The 19,447-nt window shown below is 60.3% G+C and overlaps 2 protein-coding genes across 4 annotated transcripts; one reads left to right on the top strand and one right to left on the bottom strand.

Moving 5' to 3' along the window:
• The first annotated feature begins 9 nt into the window (after window positions 1-9).
• Window positions 10-4,763, top strand: LOC144283007 (uncharacterized). Its single transcript, XM_077846652.1, has 3 exons — window positions 10-182; window positions 1,503-3,282; window positions 4,307-4,763. Exons 1-2 carry the CDS (start codon window positions 10-12, stop codon window positions 2,485-2,487), a joined length of 1,158 nt encoding a protein of 385 aa, XP_077702778.1. The 3' UTR covers window positions 2,488-3,282; window positions 4,307-4,763.
• Window positions 4,764-16,227: 11,464 nt separating this feature from the next.
• Window positions 16,228-19,323, bottom strand: GRINA (glutamate ionotropic receptor NMDA type subunit associated protein 1). 3 transcript variants are annotated; one of them, XM_077847630.1, is made up of 8 exons: window positions 19,165-19,323; window positions 17,952-18,309; window positions 17,751-17,863; window positions 17,612-17,683; window positions 17,483-17,531; window positions 17,239-17,367; window positions 17,000-17,143; window positions 16,228-16,917 (listed from the first exon to the last, which is right to left on the bottom strand). In XM_077847630.1, exons 2-8 carry the CDS (start codon window positions 18,283-18,285, stop codon window positions 16,658-16,660), a joined length of 1,101 nt encoding a protein of 366 aa, XP_077703756.1. In that variant the 5' UTR covers window positions 18,286-18,309; window positions 19,165-19,323; the 3' UTR covers window positions 16,228-16,657. The 3 variants fall into 3 exon arrangements, with proteins under 3 accessions (XP_077703756.1, XP_077703758.1, XP_077703759.1); XM_077847632.1 differs by lacking the exon at window positions 19,165-19,323 and adding an exon at window positions 19,073-19,094; XM_077847633.1 differs by having other exon boundaries at window positions 17,483-17,683.
• Window positions 19,324-19,447: the final 124 nt, after the last annotated feature.

Raw genomic sequence — 19,447 nt, 5'->3', positions numbered from 1 at the left:
GACCTCACAATGGGGGCCCGCCCCCACCCTCCTCCAACACCCTGGACTGTGACCCTGGCTGAGCGACTCGGGCCCTGCAGGCCTCTGCTGTCGGTCGGACACCCCAGCGGGGGCAGCGGCCTCTGTGGGCTTCCTGTGCATCTGGGCCGGTTCAGCGGGCAGCTCAGCGTGGCCGGCCTAGGGTGCCCAGGTGTTCGGTCAAACACTGGCTCGGACGTCATGTCGCGGTGCAAGGATTTTGTAGAGTAACAACATGTAGTTCAAGGAGACGACCCTGAATCCCATGGGTAGACACAGTCCAGTCAGTCGAAGGCCTGTAAGAGCAGACACCTGAGGCTTCCGGGGAAGAAGGGATTTGGCCTCGAGCCTGCCTCAGTTTCCCGGCTGCTGGCCTGCTCTGTGGGTCTTGGGCTTGCCAGCCCCCACGACTGTATGAGCCACTTGCTTGAACTACATCTCTGACTGTACAGACATCGGATTGACACACCGTCCGTGTCGCCCTTTATACCACTGCTGCTTTCCTCCTGAATCCGTGGACGCAGCACCAACAGTGTGGCAGGCGTGGCGTTAGAAATTGGGGGTTTAAAAAAAAAGAAATTGGGGGTTTAGTGAAAGAGGAAACTGTACAACTGAAACTGCTACCCACCCTGTATGTTTACTACCTGGAATTAGAATAAAAGAATGTAAAAAATAGAACGAGGGGGGCCGCCTGGGTGGCTCAGTGGGTGAAGTGTCTGCCTGCAGCTCAGGTCATGACCTTGGGGTCCTGGGATTGAGTCCCCACTTTGGGCTCCCTGCTCACAGGGGTGCCTGCTTCTCCCTCTGCCTCTGCCTCTGCCTCTGCCTCTGCCTCTGCCCTTCCCCCTGCTGGTGCTCTCTCTCTCTCTCTCTCTGTCAAATAAATTTAAAAAATAGAACAAAAGAAAGAAAGAAATTGGGGCTTTAGCGCTGCTCCTAATCAGCCAGTGTCGGTGCTGTCGGGCTGGGGAGCAGGGGCAGCGGGAGCCGGGAGGAAGCCCTGGGGGGGTGGACATGAGATGGGGCGAAGGAGAGTCTGGCAGGAAGAGCTCTGCGGCCGGGGGAGCGCCTGGGCCCCTACAGGGCAGTGTGTCCCCCCAAAAGCTGCAGGGCCTGGCTGCCAGGTGGGCCAGGGACGAGGGGTGGAGTGTGCGGGAGGCCGGGGTGCCGGAAGCGTAGAACGGATTTAGGGGAAAGACGCAGCTCAGGTTTGGGCGAGCTGCGGAGACCGTGCCGTGCCCCCCCCCCCCCCACCAGCTCGGTGTCCTGGCTCTGGCCCCTCCCGGGCTCTGCTCACCACCTCCGGCCTCTCCGGCTCCTCTCAGTTCGTCCCAATTTTCTTAGGTTGTGGTGCCGGTTCCCTCGCAGGGCCAGCATCCTGCGTTGGGCTTGAGTTCGGGATGGAACAGCAGGAGTTTGCAGGGAGCAAGGCTTCACCCAAAGCCCTCCAGAGGCACCTGGTGACGTGTGTGTCGGCGGGGGAGTCGGGGAGGAGGGCTGGCCTGCACCCCGGGCCCTGCGCTCCGGGAAGGGGACACCAGCACGCCCTTCCAGGGCTCCTTAGGAATTCACCGCACACCCCTTCCCTTCCAGTCCTCGCTTGCTGCTGCTGAGTCAGGCGACCCCCCCTGGGCTCCGGTCACCGGCTCCGCACAGTCTGTCCCCGTTCACATTTGCCTCCTGAGAGTCTGCTCAGCCCAGCGGCTTGGCGAGCCCGCCCGGGATCTGTGCTCCCTTCCTGGCTTGGGACTCAGTGCAAGGTTCCTCGTGAAGGCCACCTTCCCGCGGCCACAGGATGTCAAAGGACAGGGACCCGGGCCCTGGAGCCCTCCATCCACGCGGACAGGCTGCCCCTCAGGGTGGGGGGAGTCCTCGGGAAGCAGCCATCCAGCAGTCCCGCTGTGCCATCCCCACCAGCTTCATCCTTCCCATGTGCCCGCCGTGGCCAGTCACGACCTCGGGTCGCAGCCCTGGGGGACAAGATGCTGCTGGGAGGAATTTGCCGGGTCTGTGCCCCCCAGATCCAGCTCCCCGGACGCCAGCGGTGAGGTGCTGACTGGGCGCTGCGCTGCGGCAACCGTCAGTGTCGCGTGCGGAGAAGCCCCTGGTGCAGCCCCGCATGTCCTGCATCTGGTGTCTCCCCGGGCCCAGGCCCGGGTCTCCGCGGCCAGTCCAGGCTTCCCTCCCTCTCGCAGCTGTCAGGGCCCCGGCCTGCTCCTCCTCCCTCCAGCCTCGCCCCTTCTGGTGCGGCCTCTCCCGGCTGCTTGTGGACCCCCTCAATCTGGGCTCCGCTCAGAGGGAAGCCTCGGGGTGCTGTTCCTGGAGAAGACAAGGACACAGCACACACTCTGTGTCCTAGAGGCCAGCACGGGTCCTGGCCCACGGGAGGTGCTCAGTATACATTTGAATGCATTTTTATTTGACTTTTTAAAAAATTATTTATTTAAGATTTTATTTATTTATTTGTGAGAGACACAGAGAGGCAGAGACACAGGCAGAGGGAGAAGCAGGCTCCATGCGGAGGCTGATGCGGGACTTGATCCCAGGACCCTGGGATCCTGCCCTGAGCCGAAAGCAGACTGAGCCCCCCAGGGATCCCCAAAAATTTATTTTCCAAAATAATTCTGGCCGTGAAACTGGAGAAGGGATGCTGATTGCTGTGCGCTGCCGTACGCTAACTGGCCCGTCAGTCTGAGGACGTGGCCTGGACTCGTGTGGCTCCGGGGGCCCCTCAGGCCTGTGGTGGGGCCTCCCCGGACAGAGCCGCTCAGCCACTGGTGCCCCCAGGGCCCTGGAGCCAGAGCTGCTAAGAGGGGCCTCAAGGGCAGGTCCTCCAGGTCTTGGCTAAGGGCGGAGTCTTTGGGGAATGTGGGGTCTCAGTCACCCGTCGTGAGGGGCAGAGGGGAGACCAGGAGGTCAGTCCCTGTCGGTCCCTGAAGTTGACATTATTTGGGGGGCGGCCAGGAGGGGAGAGCAGGATGTCCTGTTGGCTAGGAGCTCAGAGGCCCCAGGTGGGGTGGGGGACTGGCAGCGTGCGGTGGGGCTCCAGACCCTGGGCTCCAGGGGTCAACCGCAGGGTCGCCTCCCCCAGCCCTTACCTTGGCTGATTCCTCCTCCTCCTTCAGACCGTGGCTGGTGAGCCACCCATCCGGGGCCTCCCCTCGACCACACGGGAGGAGGGACGGGCCTCGCTTCCGGCTGAGTTGCGTCCTGCGTCTGTCCAACGGTGATGATGGCCCCTCCTCCTCCTGCACCTGAGCCCAGGTGAGCCCCACGGCCAGCAGCCTCTGGCAGGTCCCCTGGGTCCACCAGCAGCACTTTCAACGGCTCTCAGTGCATCTTCGTGGATGAGTGTTTGGACCGCACCCGCTTCCCTCGGCCTCCAGGAGTCCAGCCTCTCCCCAGCCCCGCACCAACCCCTCACCTGCCTCCTTGGGGCCCCAGGATCATTCCAGGGGCCACAGGGGCCTGCCCCGCCCCCAGCCCGGGCCTCCCCTGCTCCGGGACACAAGGGCCTGACTCGGGCCTCCACTGGCCCCGCAGCCGAGGGCAAACCTGGCTCCTGAGTTGGGGAGCCATTTGGCCTTGGCTGCAGCCCTCGCCCAGCTCAGCGCAATGGAAATAGATCCTTCCAAAGGAATTTTCATCAGGAATCTGCAGGCACAGGCGGGGAAGTGGCCAACCACGGGGACCCTGTCCTAGGCCCATTCTGGAGCTTGGCCTTCTCCTGGGTGGGCAGCAGTGGGCCTGGTGCTTCCCGCAGGCCGGATCACCACACCCATCCTCGGTTTGTCTTGGGGGTCAGATGACATCCGAGGGTCGGTACTGAGGTCAGTGCTTGCAGGTGGCGTGCGACACCGTGAGTCCAGGCTTTCCAGGCTCAGGGCCTTCCTATGCCAAGCCCGGCGCCGCCGGAGGACAGGCCGCTCTGACCGTGTGTGGGAGCCGGACGGTCTCAAGGCCGACAGACCCATACTGGGGGGTCCTGAGCAGGTCACCAGGCCTCGTGTCCGATGTCAGTGTGGGCACAGGATGAGGGCCCAGCCTGCAGGGTCCCGCCGGCCCCCTCTGAGGCTGCTTATGCCCTGCCCCTGGGCCCAGAGGCTGCCCAGCTCCCGTGCTTGCAGGCTGGCGCCCAGCGGGGCGTGCGGGCTCTGGGCTTGAGGTCGGCTTTCCCAGCCTGCCTGTCCCCTGCCTGGACTCCTGCCACGTCCCGGGGATGGGCTTGCCCCTGGGGAAGCGGGGCTTCTGGTCACAGTTTTGGCCAGCCTTCTCTGCTTGGTCTTAGGGGTCGGCTCTCTCGCTCCTTCAGCAGGATCTAGGTGCGAACCTTCTCAGGCCCCATCGCCTTAGGACGCCCCGCGGAGCCCTGGGTTTCCCCACGGGCCAACTCCCTCCCTCTGAGCTCGTTTGCTGCGCGGGGACCGTGGACACCTGCGTAGGCCCACTCACACTCGGCCCCGGAACCCTCCTCAGCCGGGGCCCTTGGCCTCCCTGTGACGAGTGTTGCGCTGCAATTTTAGGCGCAGGTGAGTGAAAGTGCTCTTGCTGTGCAGCAGGGCTGTGCCGAGTTAGCAGGCGGCTGGATGAACGAGAAAATCCCAAACACAGTCACTTGTGCGGTAATGCTTGTTTGCAAATAAACGTGCGTTTGCTTCAGGGTGATCGACATATTTGGGAACAATTTGAGCGTAAGGCAGGTTCTGTTTATGTGCAAATATGACCAAGAGAAACATTAGGGGAAAACCGGGAAAACCGCACATTAGGGGAAAACCGGGAAAACCGCACCCGGCTGAGCGGACCACCCGCCCTCAGGACGCGTAGGAGGCAGGGCCCCAGACACCTGCTGTGTCACTGTGGCGTGGGCCACACCCGCTCCTCCCCCGTGCCTGGTGTCACAACCTCCCACTCCCATGACCTGCTTCACAACAAGCCACAAGCCTCGCCCCCGCCGCTCAGTCCCTGCCTTAACCACCACCTGCTGTCTGGTCTGCACCTCCCAGCAGGACGGCCATCCTCACGGTCAGGCTCCCGCTACTGGGTCGCTGGTGCACGTTGGCGGGGCCTCCACCCCCGGGCTTCTGGCTGGTCTTTGGGCTTTCTGGCCCCTCAGCGCCCAGCGGCCTGCTGCCTGACTGCGTGGAGATGAACCTCCGCAAGCCGCAAAGCCTCCCGCCCCCGTGCCGCAGCCCTGTCTGTCCTGCCTCCTGCTGCTTATCTGTCTGTCCAGCAGCCCGTGACCCGGGCATGGCCCAGCTGTGTGCAGACGTGCCCGGAGCCCGAGGCACACTATGTGGGTGACACAGGAGGGGCGTCCGACCAGCAAAGGGGCCCCGAGGGCAAGGGCCATGCGGCGTTAGGGTGGGGAGGTGGCGAGAGGGTGCAGGGGATGATGGGCAGGGTGGGTGCCGAGAAGGGGAGGCGCGGTGGTGAGGGAGGCTGAGGGAAGCCGGTGCACAGGAGGCTGCTGAGCAGGCTGCCTGAGTCCTTAGCCACCGTGAGGTATCACTGCAAGGACATCAGGCCTGTCCCCCAGGTGGGTTGGCTGGGGCGGGGTGCTCAGGACTGGATGGCAAGGGGCTGTGGGAAGGGACTCAGAAGGAGCCAGAAGGCCTGGGCAGCAGGGAGGGAGCTGCAGGCATCAGATGGGAGGGGCCCCTGGGATTTGCAGGGGACAGGGGAGCAGGGTGAGAGGCGGTGGGTTTGAGCAGGGCATGGGAGGGCAGTGCCCCAGCCGGGACCCCCATGCCAGGCTGGTCTAGTCCATCCTGGCCACAGGCTGGGGCCTGCAGGGGAGGTGTCTGCACCGGGGCCGGGAGTGGGGGCAGCCTCCCCAGGAGGGGGGGCACTGAACGGGGGGCCTGGGCAAGTGGGGCCTCCTAGGGGCACGTTGGAGGCCGGGGGTGGGGGCAGAGGCACCAGGGGAGCAGATGGTTGGAGACCCTGTTGGAAACGGCTCACTGGGGATGAAGCCAGACTGGTGCTGGTCACAGGCCGGTGGCAGTGAGCGTCCGGAGTTGCAGGCTTCCCCTCGGCCACTGCTCCTGCTCCTGCAGAGCACCCTGCACGGCGGCGCAGCGCTCCTGTCGAGGGCTGGGACTCAACTGGAGCAGGAGCTTCGGCCCTGGGCTCACTGTCCAGGGGATAAGGCACCCGCGAGGGCGAGGGCGAGGCTGGAGGCAGGGCGGCCATGGGGCCCTGACGGGTTGGGCCGCAGCTCGGTCTGTGCCCGCCGCCCTCCCGTTGGCCTGGTTCCCGGCTGGCGGCGGCAGTGGGGACCCCGCGATGGACAGGCCCTGGCGGGGCCTCCCGGGTGGGGCGGGAGGGCCCAGTCACCTGCGGAGCCACTTCTGCTCCCTGGGGCCCAGGCCGCCCGAGCCGTCTCTCCCTTTCTCACATGTGCCCCCACGTGGGGCTCAGGAGTGTGGCCTGCTGGCTCACGAGGGCTAGACGTGCTGAGCGCCAGACGCGTGTCACGCTGGGCACGCAGGTGGCAGAGGCTGGACGCACAGGCTCACGGGAGCAGCGGCCGCTCGGCAGGCAAGGGCTCGCAGGAGACGTCGGGGCAGGGCCACGTAGCCCGGCTGGGGGGTCGGGCTGCTGGGGGCGAGCTCTCAGGGTAATGGGAGAGGAGGAGCCACCGGTCACGGAGTGTCCGCGGGGACAGGGACGGTGACGGGGTGGTGGCCGCAGCCGAAGCACCACAGGTCAGCGGCAGGTGAGGGGCGGCGGCGGGGCCTCTGGGCCTGAGGGAATGGGGACCTCACCCCGAGCAGCGGGGCTGCGAGGCTGCCGGTGGAGATGCGTGGGCTTCGCTGTCGCCCCAGGCCGGGCAGCTGGGCTCGATGGGGACTCGTCCCCCTGAGCCCCCACTCCCGTGCGCAGCCCGCAGGGCAGTTTAGTTTCCAGACGCATTTTATTACCTTACTGTGAATTTTTAAGTCCTCCCCCCTGTGGCCCGAGGCCGCAATCAGGGGATACGTGTGTCCGTGCTCCACGGCCTCACGGCGGACACCTGCGTCCTTTCCAGGCCTTTGTGAGGGTGGACGGTGACGCGGCGAACGTCCCACAGCGACCGTGTGCGGAAGGCCCCGGCGGCCTCGGGACAGCCCGGCTCTCCTGAGCTGCCGCCGCGGGCTGCCCCTGGCTGGCCCGGACAGAGGGCAGCCAGCGTCCCTCCAACGCGCACTCTTGGCAGACTTGATCTTTCCCGCCCACTGGTTGCCGGCTGCGAGCATGGAGCTCCTGACGTCACCCCGCCGCTGAGCGGTGCCCGTGGGGCGCATCCTCCGTGTTGGCGCGGCTGTGGGCCCGGCTTGCGGTCCTGCGAGAACTTCGAGTTGGACACGTTCCCATGCGCGTGGTGCCCGTGGGTGCTGCTCCTTCCCCCGGGGGCACCCCGAGCCTCATCCGCAGGGAACCCAGGCCAGCGGGGCACGGGCTCAGAAGGAGGGCGCTCCTGGCCAGCGCTGGGCTGCTTCTCCTGGAGCAGCCCGGGAGCAGTGGGGGTGCGGCCACCGACCCACAGGTGGCACGTGCCCAGGGCGGAGGTCCACACTGGCCACCGGGCCCTGGGCTCCAAACCTCATGCCTCTCAGCCGTCACTGTCTTGTGACAGTTCCACAGACAGGGCTCGCAGGGCCCTGCCTTCCACTGGGGAGCTCAGAGCTGTGGCTTCCTCTGAGGCATTCATAGTGCACACTCAGCTGCCCACCGTCCATGCACAGCTCACCAGCAGGGGCAACTGTCACCATAAGCAGTTAAATTGTTGACAGGCCACCAGGGGAACAGAGCTAGACAGTTAACCAAAGGTCAGACTCTCAAGCAGAAGAGGAAAGGGTTTTGTTAATCTTTTGCTCATATTCATGTTTTTTGGTTTTTTTTTTTTACATTCAGTTTTGTATTTCTCATTTTTTTAAGGATTTTTTATTTGGCTGGGCTGGGCGGTGCCTGAGTGGCTCAGTTGGTTAAGCATCTGACTCTTGATCTCAGCTCAGGTCATGATCTCAGGGTTGTGAGTCCAAGCCCCATGTTGGGCTCCACGCTGGGCATGGAGCCTACTTAGAATAAAAAAAGAAATTAAGATTTTATTAAAAAATTATTTCATTTATTTATTAGAGAGAGAGAGAGAGGACATGAGGAGGGGTTGGGGAGAGGGACAGGGGCAGAGGAGAAGCAGATGCTCTGCTGAGCAGGGAGCCCAATCTGGACTTGATCCCAGAACCTGGGGTCATGACCTGAACCAAAGGCAGATGCTTCACTGATTGAGCCACCAAGCACTCTCCACTCCCAACATCCAACATGAGACTTGAACTCACAACCCTGGGATCAGCCAGCCAGGTGGCCCCCTCACATTCATATTTCAAAAGTCACCTTTATTGAAGTGTGATTTTTATGCAATACGATGTACCCATTTTAAGTGAGCAATTTTATGGGCTTTTCTTTTTTAAAGATTGTTTATTTTCAAGAGAAAGGGCATGAGCAGAAGGGGCAGAGAGAGAAAGAGAGAGAGAGAATCTCAAGCAGACTCTGAGCTGAGCAGGGACCCGATGGGGGCCTGGACCTCACTACCCTGGGATCACAACCTAATAATTTTATGAGTCTGGACAGGTGTCCTTGCCACGTGACCACTGCTACCACGAGGTATAGAACATTTCTGTTACCCTAAAAGCTTCCTGGTGCCCTCTCTAGCAATTCCCACATCTCATCCATGGTCCTAAGTCTTTATTTTTTCATTTTTATTATTTTTTATTTTTTTGGCCCTAAGTCTTTTCTGGAGTTTTAATCACACAGGATATGTTCTTCTGTGTCTGGCTTCTGTTGCTCAGCATAATGGTTCTGAGACCCACTGATGCGGCTGCACGTAGGGTCCGTGTGTAGCTTCGTATGGCCAGGTTGTGCTCCAGGCCGTCTCCTGTCGACGGGCAGGCCAGTCGTTTCCCTGTCTGGCTGTTATGAATAAAGCTGCTGAGAACAACCGTAGAAACCTTTGGATAAAAACCTAGGAGCGGCATCGCTAGATCATAGGGTGAGTATTGTTCAACATTATAAGGACCCGCCAAACTGTCCTCCAAGCGCCTGTACCTTCCACTTTTCCACCTGCAGTAAATGAGGGTCCCGGCTCTTCCACATCCTCGCTGGTGTTTGCTGTTGTGAGTCCTTTCCTTTCAGCTGCTCCAGCAAACGTAGACTGGCGTCTTATTGTGGTTTCACTTGCGTTTCCTTGATGACAGACGATGATGAAAACATTCACCTGCGTTTTTTTTAATTTTTTTTTTTTTTTTTTTTTTTTTTTTATTTATGATAGTCACAGAGAGAGAGAGAGAGGCAGAGACACAGGCAGAGGGCGAAGCAGGCTCCATGCACCGGGAGCCTGATGTGGGATTCGATCCCGGGTCTCCAGGATCGCGCCCTGGGCCAAAGGCAGGCGCCAAACCACTGCGCCACCCAGGGATCCCCTCACCTGCGTTTATTGGCCGTTTGTGCATCTCCGTTTACAGGGCTCCTAGAGTCTTTTGGCATTTTTGAAACTTAGATTGAGCGTCTTTCTAATTATGAAACTGCAGAAGCACGTCTCTGGCCTGGACTCAAGACTTTGCCAAACACGCGTACTGCAAATATTTTCTCCAAGTCGTGGCTTACCTTCTCATTCCTTAGCAGGACCTTTTAAAGAGAAAAAGCTTTTAAGTTTATCAAAGATTTTTGTAGTGGTTCATGTTTTTTAGTGTTTTATCTAAGATCTGCTTCCTCTAAGGCCATGAAGATATTCACCGAAGTCTTCATCTAGACGTTTCTATAAATTTAGCTTCTACATTTAGGTCTAGGATCCACTTCAAGTTAAGTTTTGTGTGTGATGTGAGGTAAGGGTCGAGGTTACTTTAATAGTGGTATGAATCGTTCCAATAGCATTTGTCTAAAAAGCATATGTGGAGGCCTATTTCTGAATCCCCTATTGTGTCCCACTGATCTATGTGTTCCTCCATATGATTATTGTCACTTTACAGTAAGTCATGAAATCAGAGAGTGTGGGTTCTCCAGCTTTGTTTCTTTCTTTTTTTTTTTCAAAATTGTTTTGACTTTTCTACATCTTTTGCATTTCCATATACGTTTTAAGATGTTTGTCATTTTCTATAATAAAGCCTGCTGGGATTTTGAATGGGAATGTGCTGAATTCCTAAACCGGTTCAGAGAGAATTGACATCTTGACACTATAAAGTCTTTTGATCCATGGACATGGTATACCTCTCTCTTTAGGTCTTTAAAAATATCTCTCAGAAAGGTTTTATAGTGGACATGCATTGCACATATTTTATTAATGTATCACTGTGTGGAGAAGGTCTGAGGCCACTACCCTTAGAAAGGCCTGCCTGCAAGGTTGGCCCTTGGTTCTCAGCTAGAAACTTGATTTCAGGAGGGTTCCCACAACTCCCAGGATGGATATGGCTCACTATGCCTAAGCTGTTCAAACAACATGGCTTGTGCTGAGCTTCTGATTTCCTTCTGAGAGCCTGGAATTTTGGTACAGAATATGGGCAGAGGAAGCCTATGTGATCAGCCCATATGAAAACCTGGGGCACTGGGTCTCTAACGACATCCTTGATAGACAGCATTTCACATATGTGGTCACAGCTCCTTGCTCGAGGAATTAAGTTCATCCTGTGTGAATCCAGAGGGAAGAGACTCATCAACACTCGCACTTGATTTCCTTCAGCTTTTGCCCCATGAGTCTGTTCCTCTGTACTAAATCATAGCCGCGAGTAGGACTATATGTTAAGTCCTATGAATCCTCCTAGTAAATCATCAAACTTGGGAGTGGTCTTAGGGAGCCTCAGACATAACCCCTAAGCAATTTATGCTCTTTAAAAAAATGAATATATAGTTTTTTGTAAATATATAAAATCTTAAAATTTTGTGTTCATAGCAGTATGTAGTTACATAATTTTTCAGCAATATGAGCAATTTATTTATTTTTTGGCTTTGTACAACACACATTTACTATCTTACAGTTCTGTAGGTCAGAAGTCTGACAAGCCTCACTGGGTTAAAAACCCAGTGTAGGTAGAACTGTGTTCCTTTTTAGAGGATTCAGGAAGAATTTGTTTCCTTGCCCTTTGCTGGTTCTGGAGGCCACCTACCCTCCTTGACTTATGGCCCAAATAGTTACATGACTTTTTTTTAGAGAGGTGCAGAGGGGCAGATGAAGAAAATTTCAAGCAGACTCCCAGGTAAGCATGGAACCTGACGTGGGGCTTAATCCCACGACCAATGAGATCATGACCTGAGCTGAAATCACAAGTCAGATGCTTAACTGACTGAGCCACACAAGCGCCCCAGTTATATGACTTTTTTTATTGTTGACCTTGTATCCTATGATCTTGTCAACCTCACTTGTTAGTTCTAGTAGTTTTGAGGTAGATTTCATAGGATTTTCTATTTACATGATTGTGCTTCAATAAATAAACATGCTCTTTTGTCCTTGCCTTACTGTACTTGCTAGAGACTTCAATATAGTATTTTGAGAAAAGTCACCTAACATCTTTATTATTTTGGGTGGAGAGTACTCAGGAGCTCTTGGGGGAGTGAGTTGGCTTTTGCTTTATCATCACAGGCCTCTGGCTACACAGAGTGGCACTGGCTCTGGGGAGGCAGTGGCTCTGGAGAAGCGGCCACCCACAAATCAGGCTGTATTTGTTCCTGTGGATTGTGTGCCAGGTCCTGCTGAGGGTGGCCTGGCATTCTTGAGGGCGGTGGGCTGCACATGGCAGGCAGCCAGCTCTGCTGGCTGGATCTCCTGACCTCCAGGACACCTTGGCCATCAGCATCGGCCCCACGCTTGTGGTGTTGGGCTGAGTGCCTGTTTCTCCTGATCGGGATGCTGGGCACTCCTGCCATCACTTGCTGCAGATCCCCAGACATGGTGACAGCTCCTTTTGAGGCCGTGGCCAGACCTGGAAAAGTTGCTGTGTCCAAATTTCCCCTTTGTACAAGGACAGCAAATGCCCTGGATTAGGGACCCACCTTACTCCATGACGACCTTATCTTATTACACCTGCTATGACCTAATTTCCAAATACGATCACTCCATGAGTACTAGGGGTTAGGACTTCAACATGTGGATTTTGGAAGGACAAAATTCAATGTACAATGATGGGCTCATAAAATAAATCGGGGAATTTTGTGTCAGTTTTGGTAGATTGTCAGCTGATGTCTTTTTGGTTTTGGAAATTTTTCAGCCATTATCTCTTCAGACATTACTTTTCCATTCTTTCTCTCTTTTCCTTCTGGAACTCTACTTATTGTGCACCCTTCCTGCCTCATCACCCCTACAGCTTACATTTTCTTCATCCATTCATTATTTCTCTTTGTGAGTTTGGATATTTTCTATTGACCTCTCAGTTCACTAATCCTTTCTTCTGGCTTGTATAATCTGTTCTTAAACTCAGCTATTGACTTTTTAGTTTCAGTTATTTGTACTTTTCCATTCAAGATGCTCAGTTTGATCCTTTAATATAGAATCCAGTTCTCTGGGGGAAATTCTCCATATTATATCTTCCCTGTGTCTCTACCCCCAACCCCCATTTTTCTTAAGATATTAATCATATTTATTTTAAAGCCTTTTTTTTTTTTTTGCCAGCTCCCATTTTTTGAATCACCTCCAGATCTGTTTCTGTATCTTATTTTTCCTCTTGGTTTTTAGTCCTGTCTTTTGAAATGCCTAGTAATTTTTAATTAAATGACAGAAATTGTGTGTAAAAAAAAATAAAAAACAACTGTAGAGGTTCTGGTTGATGTTATCTCCTTGTCAGACAGGTAGAGACATTAAGGACAGAGCTGAACCCAGTCCAGGGTGTGGTTCTGGTGGGGCTCTGTCCTTAAGGGTCCCAGATGCAGTCCTCCAGGCTTCCAGCCGAGAGCCCAGGGTCTCGCCAAGTCTCTTTCTCTGGTGGGTCCTGGATGCTGATTCTTATTTTTTTTAGCACAACTTCTCCAAATCCCACGGCTATAACTCTTCCCTTACAGCCAAGGGGGGCTCTCCTCACATTTATTTCTTGCATTCCTGCTCAGCTATGTGTATTTTAAAATATAAAAGTATTTTCTCTAGCAACGATCTGTGTTAAGAGTGGGAGTTGGGGGCAGCCTGGGTGGCTCAGTGGTTTGGCGCCGCCTTCAGCCCAGGGCGTGATCCTGGAGACCCGGGATCGAGTCCTGCGTCAGGCTCCCTGCATGGAGCCTGCTTCTCCCTCTGCTTGTTTCTCTGCCTCTCTCTCTCTCTTTGTATCTCTCATAAATAAATAATAAATAAATAAAATCTTAAAAAAAAAAAAAGAGTGGGAGTTGTTACCCCAGGTCAGTCCCATCCACCGTCTGGACTGGACGTCCTCTGACAGCGTGTATGTGAGCAGGGGTGCGGTCATCTCGCTCTGTCTGCAGTGCTGAGGATGGGTTGGTGGCTTCTGCGGAGACGGTGGGGACCTTGACTCGGGCCGGGGAAGGGTGGAGATGGCACAGGGTCCTGACAGCAGCGGGGGTGGAGAGGACTCTGTGCCTGTGCTGGAGTCCTCCCGGGACCAGGAGCCTGCTGGGCAATGGTGACAGCGGGCAGGGTGGGATGAAGAAGCGCAGGGGGCACAGACTCAAGGGGGCCTTGCCTCACGAGCACCTGAAGGCTTGGAAGGTGCCATGGCGGGGGATGGGGATGGTGCCACCAAGTGGGTCAGCGGGGTCCCCGGGGAGAAGAGGCACCTGGCGCTGGAGACGGGAGCTGCTCAGACAGGGTCTGGGCCCAGCGGGGAGGGGGCTGCGGCAGGAGCCACAGTGTGGGCACTGCCTCTCCGCTCACTCTCCTGCTGCTCCCCAGTCCGGGCTCTCCCCGCCTGCCCCCTGAAGCATCACGAAGTCCACGCTGATCTCCTGCCTTGACTCACACCTGAGCTTCCCATCCTCAGTCTTCCACACCTGGCCCTGAGCATTCACGACTCTCCGTGCGTCCTCTCTTTCTTCACTTGGCTTCCCTGGATGTGCCTCCATGAATTCTCCGGGGCTTTTAGTGTTGCTGTCCACACTCCCGACCAACTCCCCACTAATGCTGATGCCGAGCTAAGGCCCTGAGGTCTGAAGCACGCTGGGTCTCTGGTCCCAGGGCAGCCAGGCTGCGTGAGCTCGTTCATTCACTCCACGGTCAACACCTGTGCTGTGCCTGGCCCGGATGGGGCGCCGGCCTAGGTGGTAAGGAAGCTGGGGTCCCGTGCCAGGCTCTTGGTGTGGCCTCCGCCGCCACTGGCAGTGTGGCTGGGCAAGGAGTGTGCGCAAGTGTGACACTTTGTGTCTCTGCATCCCGAAAGCAAGGATGGATTCCACGATGGCCTAGGGACGTAAGCGTTGTTAGCCCCCTTCGGCTGTCGGGTACTGAGCCACCAGTGGCCTCCAGGACAGCCCCCGGACACGCTGGCCGGTGCGTGGCTTGCGGCTCGTGCCGTGAGGGGACTTAGGCTACGGGGCCACGGGGTCGCAGGAGTGGTGCCAGAAAGGGCCCACTGGGAGTTTGGCTCCCTCGGTGAATTGGGGAGGGCTAGGGAAGCCGGGCCTCGGCCCGACGGCTGCTGTCGGAAGGGGGTCTCCATGCCTGGGGGCCCAGTGCCTCTCCCCCGGAAGGAGGGCAGGCCCAGTGTGAGGAGGAGCGCTACTCCGGGTGAGCAGCACAGGGCGCTGTCTCCTCACGGCCTGGGGCGGCGTCTGTGTCCACGTCCACACGCAAGTCCCCAGGGCAACTGCTTTGGTCTTGATGCATCGCAGCCGTGGGGCCCCCCCGACGGGGTTGTGGGAGGTTGTCTCTACTCTGGCCACGAGGCCTCCGGTGCCGGGATCCAATGCTGGCCGCGGGCTGTTTCCTTCCTCACCTGGAAAGTCCACGTGGCGTAACCCACAAGTGCCCCCCGACTGGTTAACAGCCTACCCCCCCGCCTCCCGCGCCCCTTCTCTCGGCCGCGTGGGAGGCAGCGTGAGCGGCCAAGTCCTCCTGCGGAGATGCCCCAGCTGTCGGGGCGCCTGGGTCTCGGCATGGAGCGGGGGACTCTGAAGGGCGAGGGTGTGCTGGGAGGCCCGCCAGGCAGCCTGCGGGGGGCCGGTGGCCCACGTGCCATCCAGGAATGTGCAACTCGTCCCAGGGGTGTGAAGCAGGCAGCTGGTGGCATCGGGTTTGGCGACATACCCAGCAGGCAAAGGGCCATGGCCAGGTGAGCGTGAGGAGGCCTCGGGGCAGGCGGGCAGGCCAGGCAGGCAGGGAGGGGACACAGGAGGGCCCGGCGGCCACGCCAAGACCTTGGCTGGGGGACACGACTGCAGGCAGGCCCGGCAGGGATGCAGGGATGCTGGCTCGCGGTGCGGGAGTCCCTCCGTGGACGCTGGAGTCGCAGGCCTGTGACAGGGTTGGACTAACAGGCTGGGGGCCAGGGGACCAAGGAGCCCCAGGAGCGGGCTCTCAAGCCACACTAGGTGGAGAGTCCAGAGGGGAAGGCGGGCTGAGCCCAGGCGGGGAGGTCCTCGGACAGAGCTGGGCCCCTCTGGGGAGGGTGAGGCCGCGGACAGCGGCTGACCTCCGAATGCACACCCGGAGCCAGGGTGGGTGAGGCAGCAAGAGCTGAGGGCACGCAGAGCAGGCAGGGGCTGAAGCGAGGCGGGGGCAAGCTGCTCGAGGCAGCCCGACGGGGCCCACTGCCGACTCGAGCGCTCAGAGCCTTTGCCAGGCGTCCCTCCAGAGGCGCGGGGTGCAGGTTTCTCTGGGGAGCGCAGAGGATGTGCAGGGCCTTTGCCCGGGGAAGGTGTCCGCTGGTGGGCAAGCAGAGCCAGGCAGTGTGAGCAGCGTGACGGGCCACTCCGGGGCAGGTCGGGCACAGATGCTGGCCCCAGCGGAGGGCAAGATGGTAAGGGTCCGTGAGAGCCCCCGCCACGCTGTGTGGCTCCGGAGCCGGTGGCAGACGAGGTCAGGCCATTTAGCACCACGTGAGGCGGGCACCACGCTAAGGGTCCGCGTCCTAGGGCCATATGTCCCGGGGGGCAGGGAAGTGGCAGGGAGGGCAGTGCAAGTGCCACCCCCGTCCTTCAGTCCCCTCCCAGCAGGCCAACCTGCTCCTGCTCCCTTTGCCCCGGTGATGCCCAGAGCCCCCTCCCCACCCCACGGAAAAAGTGGCCACGAGAGCGAGCACAGCACAGTAGAGCACAAGGTCCCATTTATTGGAATTTTAGACAGCAAGACAAGAGGAAGGCCTCCTCCTCCCCTGAAATAGGCTCATCCTCTCTGCCCTCGGGGCTCAGCACAGGAATGAGGGCAGCACTCCAGGGCAGGGGAGGGGAGGGGGGGACTGGGTACTCTATGCCAGGCTGGGGGGCAGGAACGGGAGGGGACACGTGCACCCTCACCTCTTGGCTCGGCCCCTCTCCCCTGGGACCTGGTGTTGCCCCCAGACCCTAGGGTGGGCTGGCAGACAGGGCTCATGCAACAGTGAGTGGGCATGGGGTGGCACGGAAACCGGGCCCCACTGCCCTTTGGCGGGGCCGGAGGGCGAGAAGGGGCCATGCTGGCCACGGCGGGTCCGAACAGAAGTATCTGCAGTGTACACACAGGAGGGTTGGAGAGAGGCCCTCAGTCCCAGGCTGTGCCCAGGGATGAGAGCGGGGAGGTACGATGGCACTGCCACACCAGGGGCAGGGTCCAGGCCAGCCAGGCCACCCAAGCGGGGCCCCCAGCGTGAGCTACTCCTTGGCGCGGCCGATGATGGTGAGGATGTACAGAAAGATGTTGATGATGTCCGTGTACAGGTTCAGCGCAGCAAACACGTACTCCTCCGGGCTCAGGGACAGCTGCTTGTTGCCCAGCAGCAGCTGGGTGTCCACTGCCAGGAACTGGAGGTGGCGGACAGGCCGATGAGGGGCGAGCCCGCCCGCCCAGCACCCCTGCCCCCGGGCCGCCCGCCGCCTCACTCACGCAGGTGAAGAGCAGGGCGCCCAGCGAGGCATACACGATCTCCAGGATGCGGTTCCGGATAAAGATGCAGAGGATGGCGAAGATGACCAGCACCACCATGCTCACCAGGAGCACACCCATGCACGACGTGAAGTCGTAGCGGGTCTGCGGGCACAGGGGGACAGCAGGCCCTGGGTGCCGGGCCCGGGAGGTGTCGGGGGCCCTCAGCGCCAGCAGCCCTGCCTACGGGGGCCCCTCACCTGCATGGAGAAGATGACCACCGTGAAGCAGACGGTTGTCGTGATGCCCACGGCCATGATGACCGCCTCCGTGTTGTAGAAGCTGGCGATCATACCCACCATGTAGGACAGGCTGACGGTCAGGATAGACTGTGGGGAGACGGGGCCTTGTGGGTGGGGAGCCGCTCCCCACCCCCGTCCTCCCGCGGCTGCAGAGTGTGGGAGCGGGACGCGAGAACGTGGGGGGGCCCAGGGCTGGGGTTACCAGTGCCACGAGGTTCCAGGGGTGCTTTCGCCGGAAGTCTCCACAGCAGCTGAGGACGATGAGGGAGATGAAGAAGACAGCATAGGACACGTAGTACGTCCACACGTTCTCCCGGACGAAGCCCTTTACCTCCCCGACAAAGGTGAACACGGCCACAGTGGACAGCGTCACGGACAGCTGCAGGGTCAGCACGAGGAACACCTGCGGGGGGAGCCGCTCAGAGTCTGCCCGCCCCCCCACCCCTCCATCCCCAGCTGCCGGTGCCCACCTTCCGGATGAAGGCCTGGCGGATGCTCTTGTCATCCCAGTTGATGGCAGGGAAGTCCTGGTTGTCGTAGTAGGACGGGGGACCCTCCTCATGATAGTTTCCATGCTGAGGTGCTGAGGAGCAGGATGGGCTGGGTCAGCGCCCCCTGAGGGCACCTGGAGCCCCCCCGCCCCGGTCCCCCTGCTCTGCCTCGCTACTCACAGCCAGGGTCCTGCGTCGGGAAGGCCTGGGGTTGTCCATAGGGGTTGGGGGGAAAGGGGCTCTGTGGATACGGCCCCTGGGGGTAGCCCCCCTGGGGGTAGGGGCCCTGGGGGTAGGGGTCCTGGGGATAGGGGCCCTGGGGGTAGCCCCCTTGGGGGTAGGAGCCGGGGCCCTGGGGATACCCTGGCTGGCCATACGGAGAAGGCTGGAAAGGGGGTTGCGGGTAAGGGGCCCCAGGGTAGGGGGGCATGGAGGGCTGTGGCCCCCCAGGATATCCGGGGTTGGGGGGAGGGTAGTTGTCCCCAGACACCAGGAAACTCTTCTCATGGGGCATGGCCTCGGGCTGCGCGGTCTCCCCCTAGAGGACAGAGACAGAAGTCGGCCGCAGTGACAAGTCCCCGGAACAGCCGCCGCGCCCCGCCCCACCTGCTGCCGGGACAAAGGGGGGCCCTCAGGACTTCTGCCCCCAGGCCGCTGGCCACCGCGAGCCGCAGCCGGTCGCGGGCCCGGGGCTTCAGGGGGGCCGTTCTGGGACCACCCGGCGGCGGCCGAGCGCACCCCACGCGATGACCTCGCGGCCTCGGGGTCCAGGGGTTTCGCACAAGCGCCCGGAGCAGGGTTATCGCGCGGCTGGCGGCCCGGGGAGGGGGGGCGGGCTCGGCCGGTCAGGGCGGGTCGGGGTCGGGCCGGGGCGCGTGGGGCTGTGCCCCGACCCTCCCGCGCCGCCCGCCCGTAAGCAGCTTTAAGGGACCGCGGCCGGCGGCTATTTCCATCCCAGGAAATCCCCAGGCCATCTGTGAGTGCCGCACGCCAGGTGGGGGCAGCGGGCCGGAGCGGCGGCGGGGCGCCTGCCGAGCCGCGGTGCGGGGGTGTGTGGGGGATGGAAGGACCGGAGGGCGTGCGGGGAACAAAGCAGGCGCCGCCGCGACGGGGGCGGGCGGCGGGCGGCGGCCACGGAACCGCACCGAGGGCGGGTGGGCCCCGGGCCCGGTCGGGGGCGCTCAGGGCGCGGGTCCCGCCGCGGCCGCCCCCGCCCCGCCCCGCCCCGCCCCCGCCCCGCCGGCCGCGGAGGCCGGCCCCGAGCTGGCCGTGCGCCCCGGCTGGAGCTCCCGCTGACCCACCCGGACGCCGCTCGGCTGCGCAGGGCCCGCGCGGGGGCGGCGGGTGGGGGCCGGTTGGGTGGTCACGCCGCGGCGCTCGGCCAAGGACTCACCACTCGCGGGGCGTCTCCGGAACGGTGCACACGGTGGCCGGTGCGCAGCCGCGCGGTTGATGGCCGCTGCGCCCGCACCCACACCCGCACCGGGACCCGCACCCGCTCGGTGGCCGGCTCGGCTGGGCCTGCGCCTGCGGCTCCGGAGACGCTGCGGGGCCTTGTGACGGGGCGGGGCCGGGGGCGGGGCCGGGCGGGGCCGGGGGCGGGGCCTGCGGCTGGGGAGACGCAGCGGGGCCTTGTGACGGGGCGGGGCCTGAGCAGGGGCGGGGCTGGGGGCGGG

The sequence above is a fragment of the Canis aureus genome, chromosome 14 (assembly GCF_053574225.1).
Source record: "Canis aureus isolate CA01 chromosome 14, VMU_Caureus_v.1.0, whole genome shotgun sequence".
NCBI lineage: Eukaryota > Metazoa > Chordata > Mammalia > Carnivora > Canidae > Canis > Canis aureus.
Note: the sequence above shows the minus strand (reverse complement) of the source record. Positions and strands in the feature narration are given on the sequence as shown.

Coding starts and splice junctions, on each gene's coding strand:
- GRINA (XM_077847630.1), bottom strand. CDS start 18,285: ATGCCCCATGAGAAGAGTTTCCTGGTGTCTGGGGACAACTACCCTCCC. Junction 17,864..17,951: donor CCCGACGCAGGACCCTGGCT/GTGAGTAGCGAG, acceptor CCTGCTCCTCAG/CACCTCAGCATGGAAACTAT. Junction 17,144..17,238: donor TGGTCATCTTCTCCATGCAG/GTGAGGGGCCCC, acceptor CTGTGCCCGCAG/ACCCGCTACGACTTCACGTC.
- LOC144283007 (XM_077846652.1), top strand. CDS start 10: ATGGGGGCCCGCCCCCACCCTCCTCCAACACCCTGGACTGTGACCCTG. Junction 183..1,502: donor CTCAGCGTGGCCGGCCTAGG/GTGCCCAGGTGT, acceptor TCGGCGGGGGAG/TCGGGGAGGAGGGCTGGCCT.